This window comes from Aulostomus chinensis, chromosome 16 (genome assembly GCF_037954235.1).
Source record: "Aulostomus chinensis isolate RoL2024-O1b breed Wild chromosome 16, RoL_Achi_v1.0, whole genome shotgun sequence".
NCBI classification, from domain to species: domain Eukaryota; kingdom Metazoa; phylum Chordata; class Actinopteri; order Syngnathiformes; family Aulostomidae; genus Aulostomus; species Aulostomus chinensis.
Genome location: NC_141335.1, coordinates 8,258,493 through 8,276,905, shown reverse-complemented (window position 1 = coordinate 8,276,905; position 18,413 = coordinate 8,258,493). Strand labels below are relative to the sequence as shown.

At 41.3% G+C, this 18,413-nt stretch overlaps 1 protein-coding gene across 37 annotated transcripts in view; it reads left to right on the top strand.

The window, feature by feature from the left end:
• The window catches only part of LOC147247362 (ankyrin-3-like), a 94,435-nt gene that overhangs the window by 52,772 nt on the left and 23,250 nt on the right, over positions 1-18,413 (top strand). For 20 of the 37 annotated variants that reach the window (XR_015109376.1, XR_015109378.1, XM_086180074.1 and 17 more), the window contains 12 exons: positions 4,406-4,529; positions 10,144-10,246; positions 11,268-11,318; positions 11,771-11,880; positions 13,250-13,282; positions 14,695-14,919; positions 15,151-15,305; positions 15,839-16,050; positions 16,197-16,404; positions 16,564-16,660; positions 17,540-17,768; positions 17,850-17,975. Coding sequence is in view for 35 of the 37 variants with exons in the window: in XM_086180074.1 (XP_086036200.1) it covers positions 4,406-4,529; positions 10,144-10,246; positions 11,268-11,318; positions 11,771-11,880; positions 13,250-13,282; positions 14,695-14,919; positions 15,151-15,305; positions 15,839-16,050; positions 16,197-16,404; positions 16,564-16,660; positions 17,540-17,768; positions 17,850-17,975 (1,673 nt within the window). In the remaining 2 variants the exon portion in view is untranslated. Of the gene's footprint in view, positions 1-2,267; positions 2,733-3,755; positions 3,977-4,405; positions 4,530-6,540; positions 6,553-10,143; positions 10,247-11,267; positions 11,319-11,770; positions 11,881-13,249; positions 13,283-14,694; positions 14,920-15,150; positions 15,306-15,838; positions 16,051-16,196; positions 16,405-16,563; positions 16,661-17,539; positions 17,769-17,849; positions 17,976-18,413 lie in introns of those variants that run through there. The other 17 variants (XM_086180083.1, XM_086180082.1, XM_086180094.1 and 14 more) reach the window with 11 other exon arrangements.

The window sequence follows — 18,413 nt, the reverse complement described above, 5'->3', positions numbered from 1 at the left end:
ATCTGTTTTATCCACATGATTATACGGAGGGAGACTGTGAATCAGATAGACCCACTCTCCGTCTGATCAGCTCCACTGGGGTCAGACAGAACAGATATGTGAGCTCTGTTTTTTGGTTGTTGTTTTTTTTTGTAAAATTCTTTTTCTGACAGTTTTAGGGAAAAAAAATTATTCGTTCCATATTTCTCTGAGACATCTATCAGCAGACGTTAATTTTTCACTAAGTTTTGGCCTCAGATGTGGATTTCTGGCAGGTTCTTGTATCCTGCCTCTCCTCATACACTGACAGTGCTGATGTTATTTTCATCGCCCCTATAAACGCTTTAGTTATTTTTAACTACTTGGACAACTGCATGATTCCCCACATCAAATGCACTTTGTAAAGTGTCATTTTAACATTGTCTCTTTTTTAAAGACTTGAGAAAAATAAGGTTAGCGCTTTATAATTCAGATGGAGTACGCACTCTGCTCACAGAGGCCTCCGTACCTTCTCTGAAATAGTCAGTAAATGACATCATTTCAATAATATCATAGTTAGCATAGCATGGAAGAGCCAAGTGGTGCTGCCAGGTTTACAAGTGGCATTATTTCAGCTGCCCACTCTTCTGTCTGCTGTGCTGCTTTTGTTTTGGAGGCACAGCGGCCTGTAAAATTGATGAGCGCGTTCACAGACTGTTGCTGGTGGTGGTGGTGGTGGCGGTGGGGGTGATGGGGGTGTCAGGTGACGCAGCCAGACTCAACAAGTTACAGTCATATCAGGTGATGGTGGAGGCTGAATGATGAAAATCCTCATTGGTATATACATGCTTCTGTAATAGAGCGCTGCAAGAGAACCAGAGAATAAGTTAGCACTGTGTCAGGTTCCCCTGTCTCAAAACCGGTGGGATTTTTGAATTCGTTTTCAGTTAAATACCTGAAATAAGATCTGCGGTTGACACAAGCTCGAGCTTTTTAATGTGTTATTCTGTGATCAGATCCAAAAGTAGAGCAAGAGAAGTGTGATGTCCAAAAATGGAAGAGAGAGAGCTTTGTTGATGCTTAGAAAAAATACTGTACTTTGAAGTTGATGTACAAGTGTTGGTAAAGTTTATCTTGCACTGTACATCTTCTTGAAATTTGCATCTTCTTTCAGATTTACTTCAAACTAAAGTATTTATTATTAATGTCAAAGAAGCCCCCCTTTCATTTTTGGTCAACAGTTTTGCTCTGCAGGGTGAAGTAAATGAGGCGCACGTCAATTTTGAAGTGTTTATGAGACCTGAAACAGGTTTGTATGTTTTTTTTCTAACAAAAGGCTACAGATTGTCATAAATATTAAACGCCATCACGTTGAAAGTAGAGGTTGCTGTGGTGTTGACGTCAGCATTGTCACCGTTGTTCATTTGTAGCATAACTGTAGCTTTGCACTGCAAATGATTGCATTTACTCTTCATAAATCATAAAAAGGGTGTTCACTGGTGAAGATTATCTCGCTGAAAAAAACATGCAACTTATTTTCCTCAAAAATACAAATTTTATTTTTTTGTGTTTTGGGGAAGGGTGAGGGAACCCACAGTGATGCTAACTTCCTGGTTAGCTTACTAAAATATGTTATCCCAGCAGCGTCCTATTATAAATAGCCTACAAGTATCCACCTGCGCCACACAAACTGTTTACAAAGCATCCATAATTCATCGGCACTGTGTGGTGGTGGCAGCCTCCATATTCACTACACCCTATAAGCCTGAGATGTTCTCGGTGGTGTGTGTGTGTGTGTGTGTGTGTCTGCGTGTGTGTCTGTGTGTGTGTGTATAAAGGAAGGGAGTTAGAGGACGTAAAGAGTTTCCACATCTCTCTTTAATCCTATATAGATCAGGCCAATCCTATTATCCTGGAGGTTGGAGTGAGTGTGACAAGTTACTCCAGGCCTGCGTGTGTGATCACACACTCCTCCCTCGCTTTCTATAGATTACTGCTATAACACAGTACAGTACTATTACAGGATCTCCACGATTCATTTAGCGGAATACTAGAACATGATACTGAGTACATGTTGCACAATTATTGTAAAAGTTGTGCAAGTTTCAGTTGCAAAAAAAGGAAGAAATTGTTGCTCAAGATGGTTAAAAAACATGGTGTGGTAATTTCTTTATTATTTTAGTCTCCCTCTTTCACACGTGGAGGAAGAAATAAAGGGGGCAGGAGGAGCTTTCAGCGAACCCTCCGCCACTTTCTCCTCCAGTGAGGTCCCCCCCCCCCTGCCTCAGAAGAAGCATTTGCTCAACTGTCAGCTGACAGGCCGGTAAACACTTCCAGCGCGGCGCCTGTTGACGCGCTGAGTTGGTTGTAGATGCTGTTGAGGCGGCGGGGACGCGCCGTTACTTTCTCCCTTTAAATCCATTGAGATGAGCTGCTTTTGAGCCGATCACAAGAGAGATTAAACCCTGAATTTACCACCGGGTACAGATGATATAGGCGCCCTGCTGTTTTTGGCGTTTTGTTTTTTTTATGTATTGGTTATTGTTATTATTGCAAGGAAGGAAAAAAGCGTTTGATTTGTGGCTCTCCTCGGGTGAACATCTGAAGCACCAAACGCGCAAGTACAGAGCGCCGTGCGAAGAGACTTCAGCACCGAACTCTGTGTGGATTAATTGTGGGGCTATCTGTGGATTTTATATTCTTTTTTTTAAGCAACAATAGAAATGCAGGAACTTTAAGAGGAGTTGTGATCAATATGGCTGCTACGGATAAAGGTGAGTCGTTAGAGTTGATTGGGAGGTGGCGATGTGAGGACACAAGAGTCCGCGTGAATTTGAAGATAAACCTTAATTTAAGTATTCAGTTAGTATTTGGTTTGTATTCGCTTGTTGTAATAAGTGTGAGGAAGTGGGACCAGGGTTTGTAAACCATAGGGACCCAGTTTCAAAACTGGGAGAAGTGAGTTTATTCGCAAGCGCTTGTATGTGTGTGTGTTTGTGTGTGTGTTTGTGTGTGTTTGAGCGTTTACTTTTAATGAGAGGGTGATACAATATTCCAGCACTTTTATCAAGTTAGACAAAACGGTCGGATGGGAAAACATTCCGGAAGTAACATGACATGTTTGCCTTCAAAATAAAAGCATACATATTACGTGAAGCTGGCGCTGTAACTGATAGGTAGTATGTAGTTTTTGTAAATTTTTGAATAAACACATAACTGTGCGACAATAGTGAAGCTTGTAAGAGTTATGATGTGGAATGAATGCATAATGAATAATATAAATAACATTTTCACACTCCTGTGGTTTCAGTAGTTGGATTGATTTTTTTGTGTATTGATTTTGCCACACAAAAGACACCTCTTTGAACGTCACACACACACACACACACACACACACACACACACACACAGCATGTAAACTGATTTTATAATTCCACTTCTATTTTCAGTACTAATAGCACAATTGTAGTGATACAACAAGTTAAAGTCATTTTAAAGAATTTCGAATTTTTTTCATTTAATAATCCTGGAGCCCGGAACCCTCTGAAAGGTCCCAACCCTCACTTTGGAAAACTCTAATTCAAACTACCAACAAATAAAGGTCTTAACCGCATGGCGAACAGTTAGTTTTTCTGCGAAACTGTGTTATTTTCATTTACTTTGGACATCTGTTAAATGACGTAATGTAGCATAAGTAAAAATGCTGTTGGAGGAAAAGCATGTAACGTTTGGATACCCAAACAAGTAGTGAACCAAGGAGCGATAGCGAGTTCACAACTGGTTTTATTTTGAAAGGTGATACAGGAAGCGTATTGTTATGTGTAAATGTGCCTTGACACTGGTGCTGGTGTGTGATCGGAGTGCGGCAGTATCGAAGGTAGGGGGAGGGGCTGCGGTGAAGGAGCAGAGTGTTGCAGGCAGGACAGAGCCCCGGACATGAGGGAGAAAGACAAGCGCTGTAGCCGCACCGCCGGCTTCATTGACCGGCGTGTCATCGTCCACCGGTCCGCTGATCGAGGTGCGCTTTGGTTCTGCACTTTATTCTCTGCGGCGCAGGCTTTGGTTGCTCGGCTGCTGCGCTCTCTTCTTCTGAGTGTTGTGATGCTGTAAGAGCTGGAGCCGCGTTTTGGGTTTTTTTTTTTCCAGGAGATGTACCGCAAAGTGTCTCTGCTGCTGCCCCTGATGGCATTTCTCCATAAGATAAACCCAGAGTTGTGCGTGTTGGTAGATGCCTCAGCTTCATGTTGTTGAGTACACTGTCAAATGAGTAGACAATAGAAAAGTTGCAGTGGGATGCTGTTGCAGTGAAATAATTAACTCAGGGCCTCCTGGATGGGCCTTTAATAAGAGTAGTGAGGCCGGGGGCTTCTCCGTGCGCAGCGTCGCCTCTGTAGACCGGGTTTTTGAAGTTAACAGGAGGATTTTATGATTTTCATCCCTTCACCAGGTGATGATGCCATGACCGGGGACACAGACAAATACTTGCGGCCTCAGGACCTGAAAGAGCTGGGGGATGACTCTCTCCCCCAGGAGGGCTACATGGGATTCAGTATAGGAGCCCGCTCAGCCAGGTAGGCACCTGTCATGTTTCCGTTTAGATGAGTGTGAAAGCCTCAGCACTGGTGCAGTGCTCAGATCTGTTCATTTCTGGGTGTCATATTGTACATGAGGAGCAGGCTTCTAATGTGATTTATGCACCAAAATAGGTTAATCTACAGTCCTCTCAACACACTCACTCTCTCACACACTCATACACACACACACACACACACACACACACACTGAAAGAGAATAATGGAAACTGCCAGAGAAAGCGTCTGGAAAGTTGCCACCTAATGATTCAACCTGAAAAAATGATGCAGCGTTTTTTTGTGTGGCCTCATTCAAACCCAGACAAAGATTACAAACTGCCTGCAGTATAATAACACAAGAGATTAAAGTCGTATCTTTGGACTTAGATACCTTTGATACAGCTGCACAGACCTAGCGACAGTATAGTCGCAAAAGGGGGACAAAGTATGTGGTGGAAATCTGGCAGGCTCCAGTGAAAACACACCAGCGGCGCCCCGGACGAGTGTTTTGCAGCTCTAAAGTCTATTGTAACCACGGGGACAGACAGCAGATGCACTGTGATGGTCAGAATGATAAAAACGCTCACAGGAAGCTGCTAACATCAGCAGCCCAGTGCGGACGTGAAAAACACTCCCCATTCCATGTAAACAAGGGCTTGTTTGAGCAGGCTGGTGGATTAGTAACAAACAAAAGTTTATCCGCAGTTCATGATGTAATTAGGTGAATTGTTATTACCAGTCTGGAATATGAAAGCAAAATTATATAAAATGACATTTTAGAGTCGGAATTTGCTCTTGTGCACTGCTTTTTATGGTCTGTGTTTGTTTATTTGCAAGACACAAAACAACATGCAACCATAAACAAGATTGTGGAGATGAGGAAAAACACTCAAGGGAGCTTATAGTATTCCATCAAAAAACGCAATGTACAGTGTTAACGTTAAAAAATATGAGAAAAACAGACCATCGTATGAAAAATTAAATCATTCCTGGCTTAAGGAGATGTATAAAAAAATACTAGAAAAACCTGAAAAAACGAATAAAAACTATGAATAAACCAACAAAAACTGGAAATACTGACTGAAAAAATGTTTATTTGACATGTTATTTTGTAGACTAAAAAGAATATTACACAGAAAATTATTACTGTTAATAATTTTGTTTCAACAAGTATGAATATGTCTCTGTGAATAAAATATTGCTAGCAGTACATAAACTGTTGTCATAAAAGTCAAATTAGTGAGCTGAAAATGATGTTTACGACGGCTGTGACACGATTCTTTGCAAAGTTGTGAATGTATTGCTGTGCTATTGCTATTGATCAAGAAAAGTATGATGCTGAGCATGTTTTTTCTTTCCCTTACTTTTCTGTTTATGACATTGCATGGTTTGCTTTTCGACCAGGCTGCTTTTACACACACACACAGACACACACACACACACACACACACACACACACACACACAAAACACAACACAACACAACACAACAATAGCAACCTGGAAACTAACTAGTGCTGCACGATAAATCACATTGCAATGTCAGCCTGTGCAATTCTATATGTGAAAAACAAAACACTCTTCTTATTTTGACAGTAATGCACACAATTTGCAGAAAGTGATTTTTGTCATACATTTCCTTGTTATTCCTGTTTATTGACTTTTGTATTTCTGTTGAAAACAGTACTGTAGACTTTTTTTCTTTGTTAGTTATACTGTACGTTTCTGTGTTCCAATCGAGAAATGTGCATTGTAAAATTATATGTAATTTGTCCGCATTATTTCCACATCAAGTCAAGTAGTCCATTTGTTCATTTTATCGCAGTGTTGTACACAATAATCAAATAATTCACCAAATCCTGCAGCACGACTGTAAACACACGCTCTTAGTCGTTGTGTACCACCATGCTCAGCATCAGTGGAGGAAATCAAAGCTCCATCATGCTTGACTGTCTCAAAAATGCTTTGCTTTTTATTCTTCTATTTTATTCTTTCCTGCACCCTCATTCTAGCCCTAGAATCAGGTAAGAAAAGAGTAGTGGTAGAAACCATTAGCTCTGACTGCTGTACCTCCCCTGTCACGCCAAACTCACATCCATAAATCCTCGAAACCCAAACCAAGAACCCCCCCCTCCCCCATAAAGTGACGTCATCCATCATTGTGTTTGTAGCACATTTGTTTCCGTATAATTTTATAATCCATCTCACAAAATCATCATATCTGCTCAAAGAAGAGAAAAAAGTGGTGTACAGTTGATGTTGCTGGTTAAAATGTTTAGTGGTTTTATAAAACTACCAGTCTTGTGTGAGTTTAAGTTCACTAACTTCACTAACTTTTTGATGTGGCTTATTCCTAAACTGCACTTGATATTTTTGTGGTGCCGGTAAAGAAACACACCAACTTTATTGGTAGTACACCCATTTGCCATCTTCCCACAGAGAAAAAAAACCCAGAAAAAGATAGATACACTTCTCTCTCATCTGTGCATGCATTAAGGAGCTGACACCTACAGAGACCAGCTGACTGCTAGTTAGCTAAATGAATGGTAGTGGGTGGGAAGTGTTAACATAATACCTTCATGTAAAGCCATCAAATATGCTTTATTTCACAATGGACTTTGCCTGCATTGATATAACCAGGGTTGTTCATAAAATTTGATGATCAGCTACATATCACACATCGCTGGAACTACTTTCCTGAGAAAACCAACAGCAGCCAACAACACAAAACATCTGTTGGTGACTGAAAATTCAACTGCTACTCCTCATCATGGCAGACTTTGTAAGACAGGATGATGAGAGGACAAGGATGGCTTTTGATGGAGCTATGCTAACACTTCCCATCCACTTCCATTCATTGCACTAAGCTAACTGGCAGTCAGTCTGTCTCTGTGGCTCTCTAATGCTGCACAGAGGGGAAAAGGGTATCTATCTTCTTTTGTGGCACTGGCGAGGATAACATATAGGAATATTTCCTAAAATGTTGGTGTGTTCTTTTAAGTGTAACTTCCAGGGATCGAGCACATCCTTTCATCCATAATCTGCCCTATTTAATAATTTGTGAAGTCCCATCAGTATCCAGAGTAATTCAGGATGTTCATGCCTGGTTAGCAGAGATGGAAACTTTACGACCTGAGATACATTGGCCCACCATTTTGAAATCTCTTTTACAGTAAATCAAGGACAGATACACTTGCTTTCACACGCACAAATTCTCACATAATGACTTGCATAATTTTCTCCCACTCAGGTGCCTTCCTGAAACATAGGGCTTTTGTTATTTACACAGAGACAGAGGAGAGTCACCAGGATAACGCAGGTTTACAGCAATCCGACAGTTTGATCAGCAGTATATTATGTGGTGTGGAGTGGAGAAAAACTGAAAGCACTGAGCGGTGAACATCAAGTCAAAAGCAACACTACATGGAAACTGAGTTTGTTAAGAGAAAGCGAGATGAGGGGACAGTTTGCTGGCAGGTGACCATGACGTGCAGGAATAGATAAAATGTTGGAAAGGAAGCAAGAAAAGAGAGAAGAGACGATCACTTGAGCGGATGTGGAGAGGAGAGGAAGATGGACAGAATGAGAAAGAGGAGGAAGCTGTGAAGCACAAACAGACTGAGAACAGTAAATTGGGGTGGATTGATGGTGGGGGGTGGGGGTGGGGGGTTATAGCGTTGTATTGCCAGCGAGTCCATTCAGGCAGTACAGAGTTGCTTGGTAACTTCGATGGCGGGGTAGGCAGGCTGTGCTGAATAAAGGGCTTCTCTCTGTGCTGAATGGTATGCCCACTCAAACACGCTGAGCTCTGCATATTATCCCCCCTCCCTCACCCCCCATGCTCACACACAACACATCACACAGATTTTGAAAGAAAAAAATATTTGTCAGAGTTGTCTGAGTTTACCATATAGAGATATTTATTTGAATTAATAAAACTAATTCTTTTAGCATTTACACACAAATGCATACATCTTGTAAAGAACAATACAAAGCTGGTTAGGAGCAGGTGTGGGACTGACTGCATTCACACACACACACACACACACACACACACACACACACACACACACACACACAGATCGAATCTTTGTAGCTAAAAGAAATCTACTGAAAAAAATCTACAGCACTGCAATGAACCGAAGATGCTGCATAAATAGACTCACGTCACCACCCAAACAGCCGTTAAACAGACTGCAGCAAGACCGGGTAGAAACAACCAGAGTCTCTTTTGTGTGAGCTGCTAATCATAGACCAAAGCATTGTCAGAGTGCTTGTCAGTGAGAGCTCACTTTAGAATAAATACTTAAAACATATGCAGGAAAAATGCAGGCTACATTTTTTTTCCTGCAGTGGGCAACACACTTGGAGGAAATAAAGAGCCATGCATGGGACATAAGAATTGAAACATGGGTTTGATTAAGCATGTAGCTAACTTTTTATGTTGCTAATTCTTAGATTGTCAACTGCTTTGTAATATTCTGCCTGGAAATAAGTTGGAAGATGGTTTCAGAGCTTTTTGTTCATGCTTGTTTGTTGCGTGGTTAGCATTCTCAGTCAAAAAAGTATTACTTCAACACCGCATTAGCGAAGAGTCAGTGCTTCTTTGACACCAGCCCTGCCGCCTTTTTAGGAATATGTGAATGAACTTAATTCAGAATAATGTTTGCAGAACAACAAACGACATAACCGAGAAGAAAGTCAAAAGTGGTGTCATTAAGTTCCTTGACATGTCTACTTGTCAAGCAAGTTTTGTGGTCAAAAATGGCTGCACATTGACGTTGCTATGGAGCGATCGGTTAGCTTTCAGTTCTTGTCAATGTAAGTTCTACGACAAAACACTCTTAGGATATAATCATGCTGCTTGACTGACACCTATGATATAATATTTACTGTTTAATAATGACACATTCGCAATCAACTTTTCTCATTTTCAAGGCTTTCATCCTAGTTCAGATACTGTCATAATGACAGCTACTGCTATTGAGCCTTTCGCTTGACTTGGCAACAATCAACTTGAGGCCTTCAGTCCAGTCTAAATATAGACGGCGCCCTCTGTTGGAATTAAGTTTAAAAGCTGTAGACTCATTTTAGTCATTGACATACATACCGGTAATAGTGCCTTTGATCAAATTTTGGAGGGTTTGATGTTTTGTTTTTTTCCCTCTATGAACACCGTTGGCCAGATTCAGATGGAATCTATTTTGCTCATGTATTGTTAGACACATACTTAAGCCACAAAACTTAGAATATCATCTACTAATCTGTCATAGATTCATAATTTAGACACTTAATTCTATACATGTTCATGAAACACACCTTCATGTAGAAACAAGTCACAACAGCCGTCTTGTGTTTTCCTTCTACTCTTCCTCTCTTAGTTCAAACAAACCTGACCTCACTCTTCATTTCCATCTCTGAATAACCTGCTGAGGTATCTTGTCCTCCTCCTCCTCCCTCTATTTTCCATTTCGGACTCTCTCTGTCCACTGAGTAAAAACAGGTTCCCTGGAGGTTGCATGTAATAATGGATTCCTTGCTCTTTGTTTTATGTGATGTTCCTCTACCCGTCACTTGTTGTTGCCCGCGGCACTGGGTTGCGTGGTAACATGTAGCCTCCGCTCCTTCAGTTCGGATAGGTCCAACACGCTCAACCGGAGCTCCTTCGCTCGAGACAGCATGATGATTGAGGAGATTCTGGCACCAACAAAGGATACGGTAAGATTTATCTCCCTGTCTGTTTATTCTTTTTTTCATTTCACACAAGCAACCTGTTTCTCTGCTTTTCTATATGTATCTAGTTACTAGTGACTTGAGCTTTTTCAGCTACTTCAGTTATTTCTTTTTCCTTTGTTGTCTGTCTGTCTGTAGCCAGCCTCCTAGAAACACAGGCTGAGTAGAAGTAAATCTCAGGGTAGCTCTGATTGTCTTGAACAAGGTCATAAGAAGTGTTGATGCTACTCTTACTTTTGCCAAAGTGCTGAGGGTGAGTGTGTAGCACCTTCAGTTTACTCAAACCTAAGAGCTTTAGGAGGCCCCCGCTGGGCCCCTCATGGAAAATGACAGAGCTCCAGCCTGTCCAACGACTGTTTTGGTGGTCAGGAGCTAAAACAGAAACAGTAACCACCTGTATTATAAACAATATTAGTAATATAACCTCTAAGTTCAATGACGGCATCACCAAAGTACTTCAAGCTATACATAGCTAAGATATGCACTTACGTCAGCTTCAAAATTGCAAGTCTTTGGTACTGGGAGATAATTGTCTTTTTGTTTAATTGTATCGGTATTTACCTCATCACCAGTGATGACAGTAATTGTGGGATTTTTTGTGTATTTCAAACTTTTTGAGTGTAAGTCGTAACGCTCTTTTCAGTGTGCACAAATGTTAATTTCATTTAAACATTTTTTTTAAATGCAGATAGTATGTACATCGATAAATATTAGTCATTAGCCTGAAGTGGAGGCAAAGTATTATAGCAGTTATCGATCATATCCTCTTTTATTGGGCATCCTTTTTTCTCATGGCAATCGTGAACAGTCCCGTCCTGCTTTAATCAGGTTATTTGCAATTCACTGTGAGATTTTTTTGAATGGACTACACTGTCTCTGAGACAAGATCATATTTTCTTTGTCGGGAATTCAATCCTTTAGCAAAACAAATGCGGTGTAAAGTCATTTCTCTGGGCAACATATATCCTCCCGTTTTATTTTTGAACTGTCTTTCTTCTTCCCAAAGCTTCAAAGTGTCTGTAAAGACATTTCCTACTTGGTTGACCCACTCAATAAGGTATACAGTGGTGCTGAACGTCTGACTTGGTTGTGTCCATTTTCAATCACAGTGTGTCCGCGAACATCTTTTGAGTTTTGTTCACTGTTATCAGTCTTTGGTGTTTGCTGCTCACTCATTCGTTTGAGTTAGGTAAATGGATGCTCCCATGCTACTTTCACATAAATCAAATCAGCCGCTCGATTTTTTCATGAAGGTCACCTCAGCGTTAGAGTATCAGTTCATTACATAACACACTTTTTAAAGGAGCGAGGTCCAGTGTTTGTTTTTTTGCTATGTTTTGTGCCCTTTATTCTCAGTCACTCAATGATTTATCTTCTGTCATTCTTTCATGTCTACACTTGCTCTTTCAACCCCTATTTATTTTATTCCCTTCTTTCACCATTCCTTTACCCGTAACTGTTGCCTGGCTCTTTGCATCTCATTGTCCTTCTCATGTCTCCTGCTGCCAGCACTTGGCTGTGACCAGAGACTACAGCTCGGAGTGTATGCGACGCTACAGCTGGACCCCAGACACAGTGGACCACAGCCATAACACCGTGTCCAGCCCTATTCACTCGGGGTAAGAGCAGCTGCTCTGTCTCATCTGATGTGTCCAGATATGTTTACAAGCATACACATACACACACACACACACGCACACGCACACACACACACACACACACACACACACACACACAAGCTCATGATACTGAATCGAAGAAGAAATTGCAGCCTTTAATCTTCTTCTTTAAATATAAAATTAAGGTAAAGGTACTTTTACTTAAATTAACTAACAGATTAAATGTTTTTTACTCCTCGAAGAGGAATATACGTAAGGTTGTACATAGAGGATTACGATCCAAAAACCACAAGATGCCCTAACTTTTCCAGTGTGACGTGCAAGCCGTGCTGTATTTGAAGACAGAATTCAGGGAAATTTTGATATAGGTCAGAGAGGAAAGCAAGAACAGTGAGGAAAGACATGGTTATTTAGCTTGCTGGCATTTTGGCTTGTCATAAAAGTTAGCTTAAGAAGTTGACCTGATCTTCACGTGTAACAAACATGTTGTGTATTAACATTATTAGCATCAGCAAAGAAATGAAAATACCTGTGGAACGTACTTAGCAAAACACATGCTAATGTTTTTGTCACTTCTTTCTTCTGTTTCTCTGGGGCTGTAGCTTGATGTTCGTCAAGCTAAATGGACCTCATTCATGGAACACTTTTACCTACAAATTTGATCTGACACACAAGGGACTTTTTTTAACCCTCTGTTTAGTCTTACAGACAGGAAGAAAAGCCTTATGGCCTGAAAGTGTCTGCTACTGACATATATTGTTGCGACCTGCTTTTAGTCCTTTAGTGTCTAAGAGCATAAACGAGGCTCAGTGTGTGTAGTATATATAGACACCCATCTTGCATGCATGAGTTGGGACTGTTGTAGAAATGTTCTCTCCACACAACAGTCGTATTGTTTTCTCCCTGAAGAGTTGATATTTGGCAAACCCTGCAGCACTGACGCAGGCGAGGGTGTAGGGCTGCCAGCATTCTGCGTTTTTGCAACTTAACATGTTACATTTGCAGCAGAAAAAAAAACAAAAACACAGTTCATCTTTGTAACATTCTCATGTCAACCCATAAGTCTGAAGACATGAACAAGTCCTTCCCATGTTCACCGACAAACTCTATTTCTGTCATCACAGAAATAAAGTCATTTGACATAATTGGATTAAAAATAATTGCTCTTCTGAAATATGATATGCTCTGTAGTGAATCGTGTGTTTTTTGTGTTGTTTCCCTTTGTTTCCACCCCTGTGCTGTATATCCCTGTCGTCCTTGTCTGTCACAGATCCCAAAAGTAATTGTGAAACATTGACACTAAAATTAGGTTCTTTGGGGGGGGGGTTGCCTCCTGCATTGTCTCCATGTGTTTTTTTGTTTTTTACAGCTTCTCCTCCCCGCTCCCTCAGTATGACTCCAGGTGATGACTGCCATAACCCATGATGCCCCTCAGTGATGTCACTCACACTTTCACCTCCGTCTCACTCTCTCTTTTCTTCTCAGCTTTTCCTTCAGTGTGTGCTCGTGTTGTCATCCGTGTGGTCTGGTGTTTCATTGCACTGCCTAGATATTAGAAGTGTGTAGTCAACGTGTTATTGATGTGCCATCTTTCTCTTACAGAGTACACTCACATACATCAAAGGTTTTTTTTGCAGTATATAATGCATTTATTTCAACTAAAGTGCATAGCACAACACTTGTCGTGAAGAGCCCCAATACCCCACTGCATCCTCACTTTTATTTATGTTAGTTATGACATTTATGGGATGTTAAAGAACACACCAACCTTTTGGGAAATGCTCTTATTTGATATACTTCTCAGAGCAAGACAAGAAGATGGATACCCTCCTCTCCTCTATTCATGCAGTAGGGACTGTGATACAGGCCGACTGCTAGTTAGCTTAGCGCTATGGATGTTAACAATTAGCATACCGCTGACAAAGTCGTCAAATTCTCCAATAGGGGTTTGGCTCTCATTAATATAACTAAGGTTGTGCATGAGATTCATTATGAAAAAGTACTTTCAAATCATGGAATATTGAAATTTTGGATTCAGATATGTACTTTCCTGTGCTGGTTGCAATGACGTAACCCAGCACCTCAAAAACCTCATCTTGACAAAAAAGTGTCTGTTGATGACAGGAAGAGCGGCGGCTGCTGCTAAACTTTGCCGACCTTTGATGAGGGAATGAGGACAATAATTTCTTTTGACAGAGGAATGTTAACCCTTACCACCCAGTCCCAGTCATTGTGCTGAGCTAACTAGCTGTACATCAGTCTCTGTGGGTATCAGCTCCCTAATGCGAGAAGGGTATCTGTCTTCTCTGGCTCTGGGGAGGACGGCAAATAAGAGTATTTACCAAAAAGTCAAATAACATGAAGACTGGGACATGTCACATCTTAATCACATTAATCCTATCTTGGTGACACATCTGTGCAGGTGTTTAATATTTGATCAGTGAATGCTGCTTTAGAGGATCTGAAACTTTGGCAACACTCTCACTTTTAGCCTCTGAACTAGAAACTAAACTTTCTGCAGCGTCATCAGCACCCTGTTTAGTTTCACATGTCATACTTAACTGTTTCAAAATGAGGCGGATAAATGTGAGATCTGTCAGTTTTCAGAACTCAAAGCATCTTTTTTTTAATCTCTGTATTCTGTCTCTTGCTCTTTTTCTTTTTTTGTTTTTGTTTTTTCCGTTTCTTGTTTGGGTGTACAAAGATCACAGCATGGGGATCGCCCTCCTCACTTGTGTCCGTGGTAGCTTCTCTCTATCTTTGGCTCTGTCCTTTATTTCATCCTGTAAAATCCTTCATTTTTTTTTCTTGCAGGTTCTTGGTAAGCTTCATGGTGGATGCCCGTGGCGGTTCTATGAGAGGCAGCCGCCACAACGGCATGCGTATCATCATACCCCCTAGAAAGTGTACAGCACCCACACGCATCACCTGTCGCCTGGCCAAGAGGCATAAGCTTGCTTACCCCCCACCCATGGTGGAAGGAGAGGGGCTGGTCAGCCGGCTGGTGGAGGTTGGGCCTGCTGGGGCTCAGTTCCTTGGGTAGGATGCAAATTCATCATCTTTTCTGCATCAGTGAGCTGCATGTTTTGGCAGAGCAGTTGAATAAAAGGGATCTTCAACTTTATATCTCATGAGAGAAAATTCATTATTTACAATAAATACAACTAATAAGTGAGTAATTAAATAACATTTCAGCTTCCCTGAAGTCCATCGCTCTATTTAAGCCATCACTTCAGCCTGTTCATCAATCTGCTCCGTACTTTCTTTCAGTCCCGTGATTGTGGAGATTCCTCATTTTGGTTCTATGAGGGGCAAAGAGAGAGAGTTGATTGTGTTGAGGAGCGACAATGGTGACACTTGGAAGGAGCACCAGTCTGATGGTCGACCAGAGGACCTTGTTGAGCTGCTCACTGGGATGGATGAAGGTAAAAGATCTGCCATTATTTACCAGAGCTGGGAGACTCAGCTTATCTCCAGTTCTGATACTGTCATAGCACTTGGGTGCCAGTTCCATTTAAATTGGTTTCCTATGAGTTATGCAAAAACCGTATGACCAGTTGAATATTATTGCATATGAAGGTGATAAATATGATGTACAATGGTGAAAATATATAATAGGATTTTTGATGTGAACTAAACTCCTGCTATTGTTGGACACCTTCATCCTACAAGCAGAGACAAATGAAGAGTAAGAGCTTCATTTTGGTATCAATTCAGAAAAAAAATTGATTAACGATCTTTGGAAAAGTGATTCACAAGGCTCAAGATGATCAGTTTATTTCTTTTTTCCCCCTAATATTTACCAGTGATAGTGCAATGACAATCAAACCTGATTCTCAGCACTAGCATTAATAGTGCTGTGTATGACGTTAAAAGCCATAGCCATTAAAATATTTTGAAAGCTTGTTCTGTTGCCAGCTAATTTCCATCCTCTCTCTCTCTCTCTCTTCTGTGACAGAGCTGGACAGCCCTGCTGAGTTGGAGAGGAAACGTATTTGCCGCATCGTTACCAGAGATTTCCCTCAGTACTTTGCTGTGGTGTCCAGGATCAAGCAAGAGTCCAATCACATGGGTCCCGATGGAGGTGTGCTGTCCAGCAGCACTGTGCCCATGGTCCAGGCCTCCTTCCCACAGGGGGCACTCACCAAGAGGATCCGTGTCGGCCTGCAGGTACTCCTCCTCCAGTCCTTGGATCGCCTCATATTTAACTACCAACCTATTTTTGGTTGCATTTTTGATTCTGCCTGACTTATAAGAATGCATCATTATTCATTCTCTTTCATTCTGTTCTTTTTTTAATTTTTTTTTTTTTTTAGGCTCAGCCTGTTCCTGATGACATGGTTCGGGCGGTCCTTGGGAACAGAGCCACCTTCAGCCCCATCGTCACCGTAGAACCCAGGAGGAGGAAGTTCCACAAGCCAATCACAATGACCATCCCTGTCCCACCGAGATCAGCAGAAGGCCATCCCAGCGGCCACCGGGGCGACGCTGCACCCTGCCTACGTCTGCTTTGCAGCATTACAGGCATGTAGACTTCCACATAATTACAGCATGACGAATTCTTCATGGGTATCTTCATCTGAAGTGCATCTGCAGAAGTTTTAAGCTATTTGAAAATTGATTTTACCCTTGCAGAAGCCGCTTTTGTATCTGGTCAGTAATCATTTCTCCCATTTCATAAAGGAGGGACGTCTCCTGCCCAGTGGGAGGACATCACAGGGACCACACCACTCTCCTTTGTAACAGACTGCGTCTCCTTCACCACAAATGTGTCGGCCAGGTGAGACATACTCATACCTGAAATTAAGACATAAAAGGGAATGAAAATTACAAGTAAGATTATATGTGTTCTACAGTGTGAAGCAGGGTCAAATACATTTTTGAGGGTGCAGTATTTTATCGCTGTTTTAGCCAGGTTTTACTGTTGCAGTAAAGTAAGTCATTGTGTTTGACTGGCGTATAATGGAGCAACATAAATGGTATAGTAACATACTTTGTTGATCTGTTTGGATCCATTAACATCAAAAACTGAAGTCTTGTGACCTTATTTCTTTGCAGCGGGATTTAGATAATTGTAATTTGCAATATTGTGCATGTTTATCCCACTACTCTGGAAGAAATGTAAGCAAATTCGGGGATTTTCAGCAAATGGTGACAGTGCAGTATCACAGAATAATGTGAGGTCAGGGAATCTGCCAACAAGTGAAAATGTATCACAAGAGAAAATCTGTCAGTCGGCAACCGGAACTGGCAGACTTGTATGTTATTTGCTGACTTAAATGCTAAATTCCTCACTGCTACAAAGTTATGCATATTCAGGCATGTCTGGTAATGAGGATGCTAGATTGACCCTGGCCATTTTTTTGCTCACAAAGCCAAGTTAAAAACTCTTTCTACCAAGATTAGAATCATGTGGAGAGTGTGTGGCCTGATATTAACAGAGAGTCCTTTGCTGATCTCTGATTAGATCACTACATAGGCTTTGGTTTGCCTGTGTTAACCCTTCAAAGAAATGATTCAGGTTGTTTAATTTATAGCTTAAAATGGTCACTTTGTTCAAATTGCAGAAGCACTTCGAAATATGTGATACAAAAAAAAAAATCTAAATATGAACGTAGTTGTAAATCTTGTTTTCTTGTCCGCTCTTGCCTCTGATCAGGTTCTGGCTCGCAGACTGTCACCAGATTCCTGAGACGGTGAGTCTAGCGTCTCAGTTATACCGGGAGCTGATCTGCGTGCCGTACCTGGCCAAGTTTGTGGTCTTCGCCAAGATGAATGACGCCATCGAGGCTCGGCTTCGCTGCTTCTGCATGACGGACGACAAGGTCGACAAGACCCTCGAGCAGCAGGAGAACTTTGAGGAAGTGGCCCGCAGCAAAGACATAGAGGTGTGTTTGCTGCTCTGATCAATATAATTTAATACACACAGCCTCTTAAGTCTAATCCTTTTGATTAATGGACTTTTGTAGGTTCTGGAGGGCAAGCCTATCCATGTGGATTGCTACGGCAACCTTTCCCCTCTGACCAAAAGTGGGCAGCAGCTGGTTTTTAACTTCTACTCCTTCAAGGAAAACAGACTTCCTTTCAATGTGAAGGTAGAGCATGTATCTTTGCTTATCACCCTCTCTCTCTCTCTCTCTCCATCTATCTGTCTTCCTGATTTCCGTATGTCCAAAATCGTCATTCTAGCCAATATTAATTTAAACAGGAATTTACTTTTTCAGTGCCCAATAGGTTGCCAACTGGAGCAAAATTCAATTCAGGTGAAAGAGACCAGAATGATCTTGGCAAATTCTGCTTTACCCTTCCGTATTGTTGTCCTTATGACCGTGAATCACCAACATCTTTGCTAGCACTAAAAATGGAGTTTTGATGATTTGAATCCTGCATCAAGGAAGGTCTGCGCGGTTATTTTGATGAATACTTGTAAAGATAAACAGTAGAAAAAATGTGAATATACAAACAAGTTTCCCTGATTACATAAGGTTTTCATCCCTAATGCTACTTTGCACCATCTCATCTTGGGTTTAGCT